The sequence below is a fragment of the Protopterus annectens genome, chromosome 5.part0 (assembly GCF_019279795.1).
Source record: "Protopterus annectens isolate FY-2018-M chromosome 5.part0, PAN1.0, whole genome shotgun sequence".
In the NCBI taxonomy this organism is placed as follows: Eukaryota; Metazoa; Chordata; order Ceratodontiformes; family Protopteridae; genus Protopterus; species Protopterus annectens.
In genome coordinates, this window is record NC_056735.1 from 1,519,137,980 (window position 1) to 1,519,157,600 (window position 19,621).

Genomic DNA, 19,621 nt, shown 5'->3' on the forward strand with positions numbered 1-19,621 from the left:
CAAGACCTTCATAAAAGGTGTGAATCATCTGAAGCCACCTTTTAGAGAACGTATTCAACCATGGGATTTATCATTAGTTCTACAAGCTCTGACAATGGCACCTTTTGAACCAGCCTCTTCTTGTGACCTCAAGTATTTGTCATGGAAAACCTTGTTTTTGGTCGCAATTACTTCTGCCAGACGTATTTCTGAACTTCAAGTTTTATGTATCAAGACTCCATACTTGATTTTTCATACAGATAGAGTGTCTATGAGAACTAATCCGTCATTTCTGCCTAAAGTGATCTCTGAAATGTCCATTAATCAAACCATTGAATTGCCAGTTTTCTTTCCCAACCATTCAAACGGAGGAGAGTATTGCCTACATACCCTAGATATACACAGGCAAATCCATTTTTACTCAAACAGGACTAAACCTTTCGTAAATCTGACTGGTTATTTTTGGCCTTTTCTGGATCTAGATTAGGATCGACTGTTGCTAAGGTCACATTATTTAGATGGTTGAAGGTCTGTGTGACCTTTATTTACACACAACATAATATTTTGTTACCTACTACCATGAAAGCTCATTCAACAAGGTTGGTGGCAACTTCTGCTGCCTTCTATGCCAGAGCTTCTTTACATGACATCTGTGCAGCTGCAACTTGGGCCATGCCTCTTACCTTCATCAGTCACTACAAATTGGATTTGGCCTCCAGGGGAAGAGCATCTTTCGGTTCTATGGTGCTCAGGAATGTCCTTCCATGAGAGCCTCCCAGGAATAGAGGTAGCTGGGGACTCTGTCCCATGCATAAGGAATGAACGAGGATTAACAATAGCAGATAAAGAAGTTATGTCTTACCATAATGTTCCATCTGTATTGTTGATCCTCGTTCAGTCATTACGACCCTCCCTCCTTCCCCCTCCTGTGGTTTCTAGTGGATCTCACCATCCAGTTCTCTTAGGTTATTTGACCAGAGGTAGCCTCTACCTTTTTTAACTTGTAAACTCAATCTGAGGTAACAGGGAGAGGGGAATTGTGGGTAAGAGTTTAGCTCGAGAGTTTGAAGCTGACGCGAGCTTGGAAAATGGCCGGCTCGGTTCCGAGCTCGGAACCGATACCCATGCGTAATGACTGAATGAGGATCAACAATACAGATGGAACGTTATGGTAAGACATAACTTCTTTTTTCTTGACGTGTTTTACTGAAGGAAACTGACAGACTAAACATGTTGTCCATACTCCAGCACTACCCAGTGGTATGTTTAAGATGTGTGTGTATTGCTGCATCATGTATGTACAACAGAAGTACGTCATTGCCCATGTGTTTTGGATGACAGTTGTCTTGCTGTCCCACTGGCATGATGTCATGTTGTGCGCCATATGTTGCCAATGCTGATGCTATGTGGGGCTATATAAATGTATTTCATACCTATGGGCAGTCCTACTTTTCTGACTATATGGAACACTAATTTAACATTCATGTGTACACTGTGGTAAGGATAATTTATTCAGTAACAGCATCATATGCTGTGTATGCTGTATGTTACATTTCCACATGCATTCCTTATTCACTTAAGTTCACACATTCTGGCTATATTTGTACGCATTAACTGATGATTGTACATGTCTTTGCACACAGTCAGATCCATACTGAGGCACCATTATACATATGACGTGAGCATTCACTAACTTATCGTTGATGTGCTGCAGTGATGCTCACAAGAGTATCCCCTGCTCAGTAATGAGCAGGGTGTGTGACATATACCTGCAGTTGTTTAATCCACATTGGCATGACAGTGTATGTGTATGCGATTGAAATTCTTAGCTTGTTTAACTATGAATGTTGATGTTACATGACTGCAAATTACTGTACATGTGTAATCTATACATGCCCATTTTGGTAGACATTAGCAATGCAGTCTGCCCATGTGACATACATTGCCATTTTCTTAAATGTATTTTGGGTTGGCTTCAACAGCACCTTGTGTGGTGTGACCATGCATTTGCAATGTGTAAACTTACCATGTTGTCCTGCTGTATGTATCATTGTCTTCCTTGATGTTGGCCCAGGTTGTCCATTTCCCTTCCATCTTCATATTTATATAATATAATTTGAAGATATGTTTGCCTTTGTTGCAATTATTGTCCATTGTCATGTATTACATTATTGACATGGTCAATATGTGCCAACTGTATGGCCATTTTACAGGTGCAGGACATCTGCACACAAGTTGATAGCTACTGCTTGAAATACATCCTTGTTCTTGGTGTACTTGTGTGTTAACCAGTGTACATTGTTCAAATTCATGTGCACAACCTGATAATTTTATATATATATATATATATATATATATATATATATATATATATATATTTTTTTTTTTTAAGCTGTAATGTGAGATTTTTATGCAAATATTCTTACATGTTATTGGTGTGTGTATCTGTATTGACATTGTTTCATGTGCATTCTATTTAGGCCATTGACAGTCATACATATATGCCTATACCTGTGTTTTGCCTTTGACATGTCATATATATATATATATATATATATATATATATATATATATATATATATACATTCCATTACATGTTTGGGTTGTTTTCACCTACTTATGTATTTAGCAGCCATTTTGCTACATTGCTGTAGTACTTCTGTTTGGCAGTGTGCTTGGCTGTTTGCCTTTCACATGTATGGTATGGTTGGAGGTTTGATTCTATCTGCAGTTGCTCATCTGTGCTGTTGCCTAGCTTACACTTTCAGTGCTAACAGACTACTTGGGTATATGCTTATTTATCAAATGTGTATGATGATCCTTAGTTATTACTACACATCTAAAACTGGTCATACACATAAAGGTATGAATGCCACACAGTTTGTAACATGGCAGAATGCGATAGTGTGTAGGTAGATATGTTTTTCTGCCTTTCACCATGGCTGGTGTGCATCCCCACCCTATATGACAACTTTCCACTGCCCGTGTTGTGCATTGTGCTCTCTGTGTAACACCTGTCCTTACTGTTGTTTTTCTAACCTTTGTCTGTTATGTGTTGCGATATCTGTTCTACAGGTATACCTGTTGTGATGGCCTTTTCCTCCTCATTTCCTATTTTTGTCCTTCTTCTATTCTTAAAAAAATAAAAAAATGGGACCTATTTTCGCCAAAAAAAAAAATTCCCAGTTTCCTTGGGTTTATGCATTATCTGTGCTCTCCACACGTCCCACACCCATTGTTAGCTAATGTTAGCTGTGGCAATGTGGCCGTGATTGACCTTCACCTTTATTAATTTTTTTATCAGAAAATTTATGGATTCCATCATCCATAAGTGACAGTTAGCATGTTTTAATAATAATGGACTTATGATGATATGCCATAGTTGTCTTTAAGCTCATTTGAACAATTCTGTTATAGATATGTATTTATGACAGACAAGCTGCTTAGATTTTGAGTCATTCTGTAACTCTGCTAATGTACATGATGCTTTGACAGCAATATTTCATTACTTACGGATTACTTGTGAGTGATATACAGTGCACCAATACTACTGAGATACTCGGTTGTGTGCAGAGATATTCAGAGTTCACTGTGGCGTATTTACATATTATACAGTTATTCACAACTTTGCTGCTAATATTGGCAAAATGCTCCGGATTTGTGAACTTTATGGAATCTGGACCATAGAGCACAGAGTAGTAACAATGGATTTATTTTTTATTTACTTATTTGATATTTGTTAACATGGGTTATAAGTCTGGTGCAAGACCCTTTTCTACCCAAACCCAAGACATATGACAGGATATATATATATACACAATCACACAGATATATATATATATATATATATATATATATATATGTGTGTGTGTGTGTATACATATATATATATATATATATATATATATATATATATATATATATATATATATAAACAATTATAAATATTCAGAAGTACACAAATGTAACATATAGCTGAGCATGAACAACTTGGCTCACAGAGCATGTGATAAGTGAAATAAATTAGTAAGTAGTTGTAGTTAGCCATTGTCCTTAAAGAAGGAGTATTTATATTATTTTTTATGGTATTGCTTTATTTGTTTTTTAAATTCAGAGAGGTCTTATAATATAGTAATACTGTTTGGATTATCACTCCAAGAGTCAGGTGCTAGTTTAAGGAAATGTTTTTCATAAACAGAAATGGAAAATTGCAGTCTGTGTACTACTACTTATGTCATAAGCAGCTTCATGTAGTATTAGACTATTGGATAATGATGTGCAGTAACTTTCATTAAGGAGTCTGAAGTGAAATGTTTTCCATAAGTATGATGACACAGCTGAAAATGGAAGCCATTTAGTCTTAGAGTAGGTTTTGCAATGATGCTCAGTAGGGCTACTAAATAAGTATATCTGAGAACCATGTTTTCCATTCGTTGAAGTGAATTGTTACTCTTACCTGACATTGGGGCATTAATGGGAAGTGCATACTCTAGACATAGGAATCAAAAATTGATGGCAACGTCACACCTAGTTTCCAAGGTGAGTAGATAAGAGTATTTGTAGTCAGCTTTAAGTTGCAGGAAGACTACTGCTATTGTAGTGTTTATGTGACATCGTATTCTCTATGTAACCCTGAAATATTTTGATATTTGTGAAAATGATGAAATTATACACACACACACACACACACACATATATATATATATATATATATATATATATAGAGAGAGAGAGAGAGAGAGGAGAGTTTATTTTGGGTTGGCTAGGTCCAAAAATGGGAGAAGTCATTCTGTTAAGCTTGATCTACTTGCTAGGTGCATTTCTTGGCTTTAGTAAATACTGTATCATCAGTACAGAGTATTATGTTTAGGTCTGGCAAGTCCCATGGAAGACTGTTAAGGTACAGACAGAACGGTAGGGGTCCTAGGAAAGAACCTTGTGTGATACCTATGTTAATTGAACCAGGTGTGCACAATTCATGCTGACTAAATATACAAAAGGTCCTATCTTTTAGATGTTTTCTGAACCATAGTAAATTCTCTGAGGAGAAGCCATAGTCAACTAATCAGGAAAGTAACAAGTTGGGGTTAACAGTTTCAAAGGCACACTTGGATCCAAGAAAATTGCCCCTGTTGATAAGCTTTATTTCACATCTGAGTCCTTGATTTGAGTAAATATTTCAGGTAAAGGTGAAAATAACAGTCAGTATGTTATATTTAGGATGAAATACATGCTGTTTGATAGAAAAGAAATAAAATTAAATATTGTCAGGAGTCTGCTGGTATAGAAGCTCTTACAGTATTTTAGATATGGGGCAGAGATTTGCTATGGGATGTGATATCTTACACAAAGGGATAACTAGTGCATGCTTAAGACTGAGAGGAAAAATACCAGTAGTGAATAATAAACTGAATTTTATTTAGGACACAGTTGTTCAGCCCAAATCTTGGACTGGGTGCCACTGGGAGGGTCAAATTGTGTGATCATTGCACAGAAAACAAATCTGGCACTGTTTTTTGAACATTGCCAGCTTTTTTTCTGTGCAAGATCGTGAACAGTAGGGATCATGGAGTTTGCCCTTTTCACATTACGGAGCTATTTTGGAGTGGATATATATGTTTAGCAGGAAGTGTGGTGGGCACAGCCCCCCTACTTGCAAAAAAACACTATTTTTGTTTTTTTTTTTTTCCGAGGAAGTGAAGACTGAGGATTTTTTTTCAGTCTTCTGAAGTTTGGATAGTTTACTGTTCAATGTAGTGGCACACACTCCCTGGACTATACAGAATTATACTCTGATTCTGTAACAGAAACATTGACTTTTATGGCAGACAAGGCCCACTTAACTAACCCCCTTATTCTACTCATTTCTTACTTATTTTGAACCCAAAACATCTAAAATCTTCGGACGGTCTCATCTCAAAGCTGTGACATTACCAACATCTCAAAACACAAAGATATTTGTTTCTTACAAGGAGAGAAGACTCCCCGTCTCCTCATCTGAGGGCTTGTTTTTCATATATATATATATATATATATATATATATATATATATATATATATATATATATATAAACACACACCTGTGTGTGTGTGTGTGTGTGTGTGTGTGTGTGTGTGTGTGTGTGTGTGTGTGTGTCTGTATATGTATGTGTATATATCTGTGTGTGTGTTGGCATGCATGTATATATATATATATATATATATATATATATATATATATATGTGTGTGTGTGTTTGTTTGTGCATCTGATGTATACTATGTAAAAAATAATCAGTCTGCAAAACCTATTAGCACACCAGTTATTGACAAAAAATGATTGACACTCAAATGGTCTAGGCCAGCACACATGCTCCATAACAAAACTTGTGGAAAGAATGGAATCATTTGTGTATTGCCGAGACTTGTTATTGCAGCACAGCATGGATTGGGGTATTGGCCGTTTCCCTGCTGTGGTGCAGTTTTGGAGTTGGTGTATATAATTATCAGGGAGTGTAGGGGTGCAGGGGCTTCCCTCCTGTAACAAACAGTGATTACATTTTTCCACAGATAAGTCTTATGTGGTTTGAGCTTTTCAGATCGATAATGTGAGTTTCAGTAATGTAAACCTTCATTCTTCTGATTTTCATGCACGTATACATTATGGACATACACACAGACACAAACACACACTCACACATAGCTATCTATCTATCTATCTATCTATCTATCTATCTATCTATCTATCTATCTATCTATATATCCATCTATTTCTATCTATCTATCTATCTATCTATCTATCTATCTATCTATCTATCCATCTATCTATATCTAGATAGATAGATAGATATAGCTAGATAGATAGATATAGATAGATAAGTATTTATACCTTCAGAGATAGCACATATTGTGAAAAACAGGGAGAGAGTGAGGAAAATGGAATACTGACCTTCTTGCTCTTCTCCCAGTCTAACTGCCATGAAAAGATGCTAGGGATCTTTCAGTGACACCACAACAATGTTTTGAACATTGATCAAGTGGCCAGTGACAAACAGTAGGGCTCCTTAATTTCTGTCTTGCTGTGCTAGTGTCACACGATTTAGTTAATAATCTAAAATACAATTTATTTTTTAAATTCATTTCAGGTCTAGTTGGCTGAATAAATAGTGTTATGGCTATCTGCTGTTAATCTGTATAATTTTTAGTCTTAGGAAACTTTCTCTCTGTAATGTTTGCATACATCTTGACACATTGTTTTGCTTCATTATTTGTACTGTAATTTTATTTGTGCATGCCGATGCATCTATTACTTCACTATTTTATTGCTTAGTTTTAACCAGAGTCTCAGGTCATACCGGTAAATGTCATCTGGCTCATTATGCCTCATGGCCCATCTACCAGATCTCAGATGAATAAAGTGAGAATAGATATGGCTAAGGAAAGAACTGCAGAAGGTATCTTGCTGACAAAATATGTGTAAGTAAAACTTAGAGCTACTAAAAATATATAAGCGTTTTTTTTTATAATACAGTACTTGTTTGCTGAGCACAGGAGTACTGTTTATGCAAAGGTTTTCTTATATAAAAAATTACATCATGACTAAAAATTCTTATTTCAAATCAGGTCATCCAGCATAAGTCATTTTAAATAAACATTACTAGTACTTTACATGGAATTTACATTTCAGTTTCATTTCATTTCATTTAATTATTTGGGATAAAATTAATATCGCTTCAATAAGATTTTATAAGCAAAAACTACATTGGGTACAGCACACACAAATATAAAATGATTTTCTTTGGAGACAGAGGAAAAGAAAGCATGGTATTTGAAAAGGTTTAAATCACTGATATTAATGAATAGAAAGAGATCTTGTCTAATCTCCCTACTCATGCTCAAGTAGAGATTTGAGAGAAACAAGTAAACCTGCTGCAGTTGAATATATCAGTCACGAGAATATCAGAATATCAGAATGGATGGCAGGACTGTGTGGGTATAGAATAAAATCCAAGATTTTCCACCAACAAGACTGTGACTACAGCAGAGCGACAGTGGCAGCACAAAACACATTCTTAGATGCTAATAGCCATCTGTTCAACAGATGGTACAAAGTATGCATGTGTGTAGTTAGCAATGTTGTGAGAAGGTGTAGATGCTTAATTACATTGCAAGCAAAGATGGTATTGTAACTACTCACTCCCAGCTATTGTTACACAATGTTAACATTTGTTGATTTTACCAGTTTAGTCTGACATACTGAATAACAACAGGCTAACAATATAAGAACAGCACATAAAATAACAGAAGTATGGATAACAGGATCATAGATAACAGCATATAAAACAGAACACGGCGCACTGAATAATGGTCAACATAATATGCACCAGTGAATTAGATCACTGCTGAAATCTCACTCCCACAGGAAATGACATCATTTGTTGACAGTGCCCGAAGCTGTGTGAGTACAGAGTAAAGAGTTAGGGTGTCCAAGTAAATACTAATCTAAACAATAAAATATCAAGTACTATACAAATAGCAAACTGAGAAGCACATGGAATCACGTAGTGGAGGAAAACGAGCAACTCCAAACACAGTAACAATAACAAACAAAGAGCAGAAAACAGCAACAGTGATTGTATGTTAAATGCAATAAGTATACCCACATAAAGTAATCATTGAAAAACACAAGAACTGCTGAAATAGCCACTAAGAAGTAATAATATCAGCAGTGACATAAATAGCTGGGAGTTTTCACAATTTTCTGCTACTACAGAATAAAAGAAAACTAGTTTACATTTATTTGTTTATATATTTATTTGTATTTGTTTACCAGGAAGATACGACTAGGGTTACCACCTGTCACACTTTGCGAGGGACAGTCCCTCTTTGGGCAGTTGTGTCCTGCAAAAATGTGAATAAATGGCAAATGTCCTGAGATTTTAGGACAAAATTATTTTCTATATTTTATGTCATAGTTGCATAAAACAGTTATTTTGTATCTGAAACACCTAAATGTTATAAGAAACAAAATAAGGAACTAAAATGCTACAAGAATAGACTTTTATTCAGGTAAAAATCTGAAGTTCTGTCCTTTGTACTGGCCGTGGGTATGTTTTGCCCTGCAAAATCTGATGTTTGTAGCACAAATGTCCCACTTTGGGCATTTGGAAAGGTGGCAACCCTAGGTACGACTGGGTCATGTAACATCCCTTTTCAATGGAGGCCCAAGGAGAAAATCTCCAAAAATATATAGTAATCTGCATGATCAGGGTTACAGAAAAGAAGAGGCCAAGGGTTCATATCAACAGTCATGAAAATTGTAAAATTCTAGAGTTACTGATGAGAGGAGAAACTCTGGTTTGAGAGAAGGAAAAATGTGTGTGTGTGTGTGTGTGTGTGTGTGGGGGGGGGGTATTCGAATAATAATGCATATTTATTCATTATGTGCTTATATACATTAAAATGCATATTTATTTATTATGTGACTGGCATTAGTGGCTTACCTGCATCTTTGTAGTAAATGACACACTGATCTGTTACAAGGGCACCAACACGTAAACTTGCATTAGAGTTTAAACTTTAAGACAGAACTAATGGAATAGCTTGACTACACAATGCAAGCAACTCAGCTGAAAGTTAGCACTTTACAAGGACAATCACACTTGAATCAGACTGTAAATTATTAATGATGGAATGACCTGAGTTACAGGAAAAGGCAATTCCATTTAAAATCATTGCTTTATTTTTATATTTTTTATTTAACCAGGTAAAGCCATTAGATACAATTGCTTATTTTTCAAGAGCAAACAGGGAATACCATCTAGTTAAGTGATTATTTAACATTGTACAGCAGTAGCAACAGTATGCTGAATAACATGGTAACTCCAAAATAGTGTAAATGAACAGTCACAGGTCTAGTAATGCACATTCTACAACTGAGCATAGAGGTACATTGTTTAGGTAATGGAAACTGTAAAATGTCCCCTTCAAGGTGTAGATGCGTGCATTAGTGGAATAAAGGTAAGGAAATAGGCTACAAATAAGAATAAACAGACAAGAACACAAGGGAAAGGAATTTAGATGAATGTGAAGTAAAATGAAGATACTGGCTACATAATATAGGGCTATTCATGTCTTTCAGCTTATTACTGTAAAATAACATGAGACTGAGGGGAACATAGTTTACTGTCAACGCATTTTATACATAACAGCACTGACAAGGAAAACATACCTTAGAAACATGCCATTTTTTTTAAGTTCCTCTGGACACTGGTTATTTTATCAGCTACAGTCTGCACTGATGTTAGCTTCCATCTACAATTTAACATATTTTTCTGGCTCACTCTGCATAGGGCTGCACCCTGTTACTGATTTATACCAATAACACCACTGTACTTCTGAGAAATAAGATATTGCATTTACAGTCATCTTATGTAAAACACATAAATAAAACTTTAGTAATTTTACTTTCAAGAGTTGATCATTACTGTCTCAAACTTTAGCCTGTCACACTGTGAAATTAAAATACAAGACACATAGAATGAAATTTTAAATGATAACCTGAAGTAGTATTTTTACAACCCTAACAAATGTAACAGCAAGAGCAACCTTTGTGATGGTATTTCTGATATTTATTGGATATGTGCAGTGTTATACAACTAATTATATAGGATCACACCAATTACATGACAGACAAATACTGTTACTACCCCCTCCTTTTCCTCCATCCCTAACTTGTCACATGATATTTATTCAGTCATGTACCTTTACAAATTATTATTTGTAAGACATAACATCACAAAATTCTAATATAAATATATTATGGATATACTGATTACAGTATTTTAAAATTAAATGTTTTGTGGATAGGAATAGAAAAACACAATTTCTCACATTTCCCAGAGTAATTTAGCATATAATCTAAAGGCCAGATCTTACAGTCCAGAATTATTTTGGTTTCTGCAATATCAATCAATAACTGTTGAGATTGTTCCCACAATGAAAATATCATCACAAAGTTCCATCACATGTGTATAAGTACTGAACGGCTCACAATTATGCAGGCAGAATTTGTGTCTGTTAATAGTCCAACACATTCTTCTGGGTGTCCGTTATGACTGATGATAAATCCTTTAATGCATTATTAAATTCCTGCATGATTTGATGTATCTCTGATATATTCTCTATATTGACATGATATTATTTCATTTATTTATTAAAGTGTCTCGCAATCTATATAAATTCTATAGAGCTTGATGTGAAAAAAGTAACAAACCCTTTCTTGGCATCTTTAGTTATGTACAGCAAATATTCCCTTAAACTGTGCAATTCAATTCATTCTTGACTTGATTTCTTGCACTTTAAAACAAAACAAAAAAAGAAGTTGCTTGTAGCTTGACTAAGTACATTTTTGCTTTGTTTACTCTACGAATCAATAAAGGAGTGTTTTATAGGTTTAAGATTGCTTGTAATCCATGTTAACTTTGAAACATCCAGTAAAACAAAGGATTATATTGCCATGGAAAAGACATTGCAAAAATCAATTTTTGGTACAGTTGAAAAGATTATATAATTTTAATACATATTACTTAACAAAACCGTTCACTTCCATATCTAACCAAATGGAGAATCTGATTTGTCAATGTAACTTATACTTGGCAGACTGGCTACCTGTTATTAACAGAGACTCTTTTCTCCTTAATTCTCTGACTTATGAAATTCTAATGCTTGGCTATTGCCATCCACCTAAATGGTTACTACAGATTAGAGAACAAATCTACTCCCTTAAAGACAGTCAAGAAAATACACTCATGTTGACCAGACCTAGATTCAAATTGGCCATAGGAGGAAAAGCATTCTCCAGAGTAGGACTGTCTATAAGGAATACACTCCCTCCTGAAAAAAAAAATGAAAATCTTGAATTATTCAGAAAAAAACCTTAAGCTTCACTTGCCAAAGGCATCTAAATGCACTTGCTGCAACAACAATGGATATTAGTGTAGTTCACAACAGCTGATGCAAACTTATTGTCATGACACTGGCTTTATCTACTCACTGTTGCTAGATTGTTTCAACTTCATATTTGTACATATTTGCTGCCGTGTACTTACTGTTGTTACAATTATATTTTGTACATATTATTTACTCTGTTTTAGTCTTTCTTTGCTTTCATTCTAACACTGAATAAACTTTATTATATTCTCAACCTGGATCGTGGCTAAAAAGGGTCAGTTGTCAAACTCACCTTCTTGGTTATCAAACTATCAAATAAATAAAAAATAAATTAAATTAAATTGTTATAAATGTGTTTGTAAACACTATGAGCAGCTTAAGAGACCAAGCACAGTAATTTTTTATCTGGTGAAAAAATTATATTTAGTATTGTCTGGTGCATTAAATTCAGAAATTATTTTATCTGCTGTAAACAATGTCCTTGCCATTCATGGTGAACCTTTATACCATATACATTTTGACCAGATCATATTAAATTTGGAGTGACTGCTTTCAGAAGCAGGCATATTTTTTTTTTTTTATAAATTAATTCATTATGCAAATATCGTTTTTCTAAAAAAAAAATCTGTTGACCAAATAAAAGACCACAGTAAGAGTTAAAATTACTATGTATAGCACTTTTTGCAAGAAAAAAAATATTAGAAGAAAAATAATACGGTGTGGGTAGTAAAAGACAATTTAAAGAAAACAAATATTGAGAGAATCAACCACAAGATATTTTATTAGAAAATTGTATATATTAAGGAGAATTTGGAGATAGAGGTTGGCAGCAGAACAACCAATATATTGGTATAAATTTAAGAGGAATATACAAAAACAGTACCAAATTCAACTACTTGAAAAAAAAAGATGTATCCCACCAACATCAGAAGAAAGTATTGCACTGGGTATGTTTAAGCACACCAATTATAATGTGTTATAAGAGGAATTAGAGGATATTGATATAATTATGGTGATATTTGCAGTAACTAGGGCTCAACTGTAGACTTAGCATGTTTAATCACTCTTTTGCTTCTCACAGGCAGCAGCATAACTGCATGAGATTTTCTGTTGTCTTTTCAAACTTTGCAACTAACGCACTTATGAATGACGTTTAACAAATGAACATGACCAAGTATAACAAGTCAAGAGAGTATATTCATGGTTCCTCTGGGTCTGTGGCACAAGAGACAGATCCCCGACTGTGTTCTATGTGATTGGGGTTTGACTAGTGGCCCTAACACTGGAGGAGGCAAACAGCAAGGGGGAGGATTGACGAGACATGGCCTTCTTGCCTCTCCCCTATACCTCACCAGGTGTGTGCAGTAGGGACTAGGGAAACTAAAAGGATAAACTCTCCGACCACCCTGATGGCTGTCTGAAAGATGACATCTCTTGGATGACCTTTCTTTGGTGATGGAGAACAAATTGACTGACTGGCTGTGACGGAAGTGATGAGACAGCAAGGGTAAACAGTGAGAAAAAAAAAAAACAACAGATTCTACTAATGACTGCCCCCTCCCCACTGTGCAGTCTACAATGATGAATACTGTATAGTCTCCAGACTTCTACTGAGATCTCTTGGTTTAAATAGGGCTTATGCTTTCTCAATTATGTATTGGGAGAAGAGGCTGAATTTCCATGCAAAACTGTCTAACTTCCCCTAGTGGTAATATGGAAGTATTCACCTGAACTGAGTGTTTCTTTAATTAGTTCAAAATGAAATAGATGGAAAAGTACCATCAAAATAAAAAGGGAAAAGTATTTTATTTGTTAGAAGTAACAGATACATAAAACAGAAGGAGTCTTATACCAGCATTTTAACATAATATGTTCTGTAAGTAGCAGAACTGACAAGAGTTCAGAAGTATGAACAGCACTATTTTTACAGGTATAGTAAATGTGAGCCTGAGTAGTGGACACACAAACTTGTATCAACAAGGAATACAAATAAAATTAGAATTAAAATACTTCTTGCAATATCTGTGTGGTACCTCTGGATAAGGATGTCTTACATCTAACACTAAATGATTGTTCTAGGGGTGATGTAACTTACTCTGTGGTGTCACAATATATACTGTAAGTTGAGAAGGTCATAGCTGTTATCTCAGTTTATCCTGATACTTATTCTTAACTTCTAGCCTCTTCATGCAGAAATACCACCAAGAAGAAGACTGTCTTCAGGGTGGCAAGACTGGCTGAGAAAAATTGCACCAGGGACTCACTGTTGGGAGGGAGAGGTAAGTGTCCCGTCTCATGAAAATGGGACATTCAGGGTGCAGGGGAGTAAAAGAAGTAACATTGAGAAGCTGCTGGGTGTGTGTGTGTGTGTGTGTGTGTGTGTGTGTGTGTGTGTGTGTGTGTGTGTGTGTGTGTGTGAGTCTGTCTGTGTGCACGCGCGCATGTGCGTGCATGTGTGTCTGTGTCTGCGCGTGCTTGTGTGTGCGCGCATATTTTGTAAGTAAAGTAATATAAGAATGGTACTGAACAGATACATGGAAACACACAACCTGCTTCATATTGCAGTTTTCACTGCTCAGTCCTTAGCTTCATTTACACTGTTGTGATGTGGACCATAAATTATGCTTCTCTGTGTCCTCAAACTGAAGGAAATGTATTTCCATTAGTTGGTAATTTTTCACAACTATGTCCAGCCATTTCTGTAAATAATCAATAATAACTGTAGTTTTCAAACTGACAACATTTGAGAGGACAAAATATAGTAATTTAAAAAACAGCATAACTACTCAAAGAATGATTAAAGGAAATATACAGATTGCAAATAAAAGAAAAAAACTGTGCTAATGCACACCAGAAAATGATTGCTAAAAGGACATTATTGATAATAAATCTGTCAGTAGCATAAAAAGGTAAGACTGGACAAAATATTTTACAAAAATAAGGAGATTAAATGTAGGCAGAAAGTAACAAAGGAATGGAATAACAAAAGTCAGTAGACTTAATGGCACATTATCAAAAATGCAACTTGGAATGTTATGAGGTAAGACAATTACTTGGGTGAACACAAATATTTGTAATAGTTACCTGCGCACAAAGAAGACAGAACAGTAGTAAGAGAATGACATGCAATGGACTGAGAAGTAATGAACAAATTTGTGGAAATAGTTTCAAGAAACTGGTAAGGAATGGAGAATATAGTAAAGGAAGCACATTAACAGAAGCACATGAAATGAGGCACAAGAGAAGAAGATCTGAGTAGAACGTAGAGGTAAGAAGAACAGAAATGAAAGGTGAGTCACTATGTCAAGTATAAAACACAGCAAAAGATTAAGAGGTAGGTGATGTACACCCAGATCCTTCACATAACACTTAGCACTGTAAAACAAATAGGAATGTCTGCTAAGAAAAGCTCACTGAAATAAAATAGTAATACTGCATTATATTTCAAATGTAGTATGAGATAACTTCTGGCTTTGTTATTGCTGTGAACAGACTGCTGAAGATCTCAACTCCACAACACAGACAAATACGAGGATAGGTATTCTACAAGAGATCATATCAGGTCTCTCTCTACTAAAGTCAAAACAGAATCAGTTAGTGGCACAAACCGACACTTTTCATATGGTAGACCACCAGTTTAGGCAAGCCTGCTTTCCTCATCAAATTAACATGTGGTCAAGTGAAGTAGCCTTGGCCAACCTATGTGTCTTCAAATAATGAATTGTAGGACTGTTCATCACATATATTAGGATGGTTGGTTGTAGGTAAGGTGTCTGATATATTAACTGACTAGAGATGATGACTTGTCTAATGTTTTGTACTCATTAGGAGCCGTACCTTTCCAGAAGACCATCTAAATGATACAAGCTGGACTGTCTATTTTCATTTACTTTTACAATAACTGTAGATTATATTATTTCTGTCCTGTGATGGCTGACTTGCAATTATCCAAGCAGCTAATAAGCAGGTAATTTAGGACATCTGTTGATTTCAGCCTAGTATAAGACTGGGGTGGGGGGGGGGGTGACAGGGGCACTTAGTGATCTGAAAAGGGCAATTTTTTAAAAACTATTTACTACCACAACATAGGTTTACTTGGAGGACATCTTAGGCTTAGCCAATTTCCATTTTGATGCTTGAATTAACATTTCCTGATTGGTCTTACCTATCCCATGGCTGATAATTGTATATTAGCCCTAGTGAGAATAAATGTGATTACACTGTAGATAATTTGAGGGGACCCATGTAAGGGATGCACCATTTAGGAACTGCCTGTATCCATTAGTGGCACAAGGGGTAATCCAGGAGTACATTTTCTATTACCCCTCCTTAGATCCAAGTTGAATATGGACAGGGATGAGCTTTGTTTTACTTGAATGGATAGTCTCTTCTGGATATATATATATCCATCTCTCCACAGCATTCAGTTTAGATACTTGGACTTAGTATTTCTGATGCCATTTGACTTGCTGATGTTCAGTAGGTCCAGCTGTATTTGGTCAGAGGATGCCTTGTATGCCAGACACGCCACCTCTAAGCACTCTGTAGGATACTGAGTACAGTGATAAATCTTTGAGGTGGTCCATGCAAGATCTACTGTTTAGGACTTGTATCCTTTTAGTAAGGTATCTCTGTGGGTATTCCAATTGTTACATGGGTCTGGACATATACATGCCAAAGTGGGCATTATTCAAAATGATTGACCTAATGAGGGCTTTGTAAAGAGGGACAATAACATCTCTAGATCTAGTCACAATCAATTTGTTTATAAGTTGTGCAACATAGAAAGACTTTCTTATGACTCTGGGCACATGTTGGTCAAAAGTTAGGTCACTGTGCACACAAGTTCCCAAATGCCAAACAAATGGGTCAGTTCTCAGGGGGCATTGTCAATTTGGCAGTTCCCTGGAGTAGATGACTTCCCAAAAGATATGATAATGTATTTCATGGAGTTTAGTCTCAATTCATGATTCTGGCACCAGTTATTGTTTGTGACAAACCTTCCTGCGTGATGGTTAAGTCATTGGGGATTCAATAACTGCTCTTAGCTTGCAGTCATCTCAGACTTAGTCGTCCAAAGCTATTTGGTATTTCCTTTTACTGTTGAGATGTATATGCCAAACAGAAAAACTCTCAGCACTGAACCCTGGGGGAAACTATTGATTTACCTTCCTAACTACATTAACCTGATGGGTCTATATCAGTTCAACGAAACAGCACATCATCGAATACAACAACCTCGAACTTCTAACCACGAAATCTAAAAACATTGAAAGCTCAAAACAGCAAATTTTTTCCCTGGTAAAAAAATTCACTGTTCTGAGAAACACACACACAACACAAGCACACTAAAAAAACAGCAATCCACACACATACACTTAAAATTCTACATCTAACCCTACACTAAACTGTACATACAGTGCTATCTATCCACTATCCTTAACCCAAACCCTAACCCTAAGGTCCGTCACTATCGCACACTCACCTTACCCACGCCCTAACCCTAACTCACATACCCCGCCCTAACCCTGAAGCCTGTCACTATCGCACACTCACCTCACCCGTGCCATAACCCTAACTCACATACCCCACCCTAACCCTAAAGTCTGTCACTATCACACACTCACCTCACTAGCACCCTAACCCTAACTCACATACCTCGCCTTAACCCTAAAGTCCATCACTACTGCACACTCACCTCACCCGCGCCCTAACCCTAACTCACATACCCTGCCCTAACCCTAACGTCCACACAATAGCACACTTTCCTGAACCCAACCTGTAACTTTCCACCACAGTGCTGAAAATAGTGAAGCCACAGAAACGGACAACCAAATTCTTTCCCTCTGAAAAAAATTCAGTTATCTGCAGCTTCGTTATTTTCAGCGTTCGCTGATTTCAGGTCGATATTAGACCATTCGAAGTATTAACACTTCGATGATCTAATATAGTCCCAACCTGATTGTATTAAATTATATTCCTTGTATAATACAGCACCACTTGTTAGAATGCGTTTTAAATTTGTAATTTGGAACACTCTTCTAGTGAGCAATGAAACAAAATGTATAAACCAATAATGACAAAACTACCCATTTCAGAAAATTTCAACCATAAAGGGCTACTCAAACTTCTGTCATTACAATCCACCAATATTAGTAAATATGCAAAATCTCTGCAGAAGTAAGTCATCTAAATAATTCCACAGTAAAGGGATCTGTAACTAATGACGAGGTTGCTAATAGCAAACAATTTTATATTTCATTGTTTGATCTACAAATAAAGTGCCTGTTACCCTTGAAGAATAAATTGTCTATGCTACATTAAAAAATGATAAGCTAGTAATTTTGCAATGGGGAATGGATGGCAAACTGATAATGGGTTCATAGTTACTAAGTAACTCCTCCAAAGGAGGACATTCATAGGACTGCAGCATTCACTCCCATTGAAGTACAGCACAGTCCAGTATCAGCGATACATCTGCATACTGTGGGAGTAGTACCTACAGCCTTCTGCATCAAAAGCAAGTATACTACCTGTTGCGCTACTAACAATGCAAACAGACTTGGCATAAGCAGCACTAAACTTCTCTCCCCCTGAAGCTCTCAGCTCCTTGTAAAATCCACTTGACGACCAACTAAATCTCTCAACTTTGCAGGACAAGAAATCTGGAAAAGGACAAAATTTATTTGGGGGGGGGGGCAAAGGCCCAAAACCAGGGACACATTTTAAATATTGCTTGTATAATCTTAGAAAGTTGCTAAAATAAAGTGTTTTGTGGTACCATGTGTTTTCTGAAAGACAGAAAAACTGAAACTTAAAGAGCTATCATTATTTAGTAAATTCAGTTCTCACTGATTTGCCAGAAAAACACAAATTATAAGAGGAACAGACCAAAAGTATGAGCCAAATACTCTGTGAAAATCTGGACAGTGGAGACCTATGGGCTCAACTCCCTGAATCACAAGTGGTGGTATGGGTAGAGAATTCGGGTCTATATTATAACAGAGAATGCTTAAAATAGCGAACGCTGTATAATCAACCCCCCCAAAAAAAAAACAAAACCAAAAAAAACCCACTGAATTCCAAACAAACAGAACAGCAATTTTTTCCCAGGGAAAAAAGAAAAAGAAAATCACAAGCTAAAATAGGGGGCTTCGCCCCCCACACCCCCCTACTTAAATATATCAACTCCAAGATTGCACCACAGTGGAGGAAATGGCAAAGTCCCAAAAACAGTCCAGTGATTTTTTTTTTCCTGGGAAAAAAATTGCTGTTCCGTGTCTTCAGGATTTTGCCATTTCTACATTTAGCTGTCGATTAAACAGCGTTCATTATATTAAGCATTTGCATACTTAATAGGGAACCGAGAATTCAGGCTTTTGTTTGAGCCTGAGTAACACTAACCACCAGGTATACCTAACTGGGGCATTTCACACACACACACACACACACACACACACACACACACACACACACACACACACACACACACACACACACACACACTCTCACACTCTCACACTCTCACACTCTCACACTCTCACACTCACACACTCACACACTCACACACACGCACTCACACACACGCACTCACACACTCACACACACTCACACACACTCACACACATCCGGGAGCAGCATAACTCCTGCAAATAAAAGAATAAAACTTGCCTTACCGGCATGACTCTGGCAGCACCAATGGAACAGCGGCAG

General features: G+C 36.3%; 1 protein-coding gene across 4 annotated transcripts in view; it reads left to right on the forward strand.

Moving 5' to 3' along the window:
- The window catches only part of LNP1 (leukemia NUP98 fusion partner 1), a 626,541-nt gene that overhangs the window by 439,997 nt on the left and 166,923 nt on the right, over window positions 1-19,621 (forward strand). For all 4 annotated transcript variants that reach the window (XM_044071331.1, XM_044071332.1, XM_044071330.1 and 1 more), the window contains one exon: window positions 14,089-14,187. In XM_044071331.1, coding sequence (XP_043927266.1) covers window positions 14,089-14,187 — 99 coding nt within the window. The remainder of the gene's footprint in view (window positions 1-14,088; window positions 14,188-19,621) is intronic.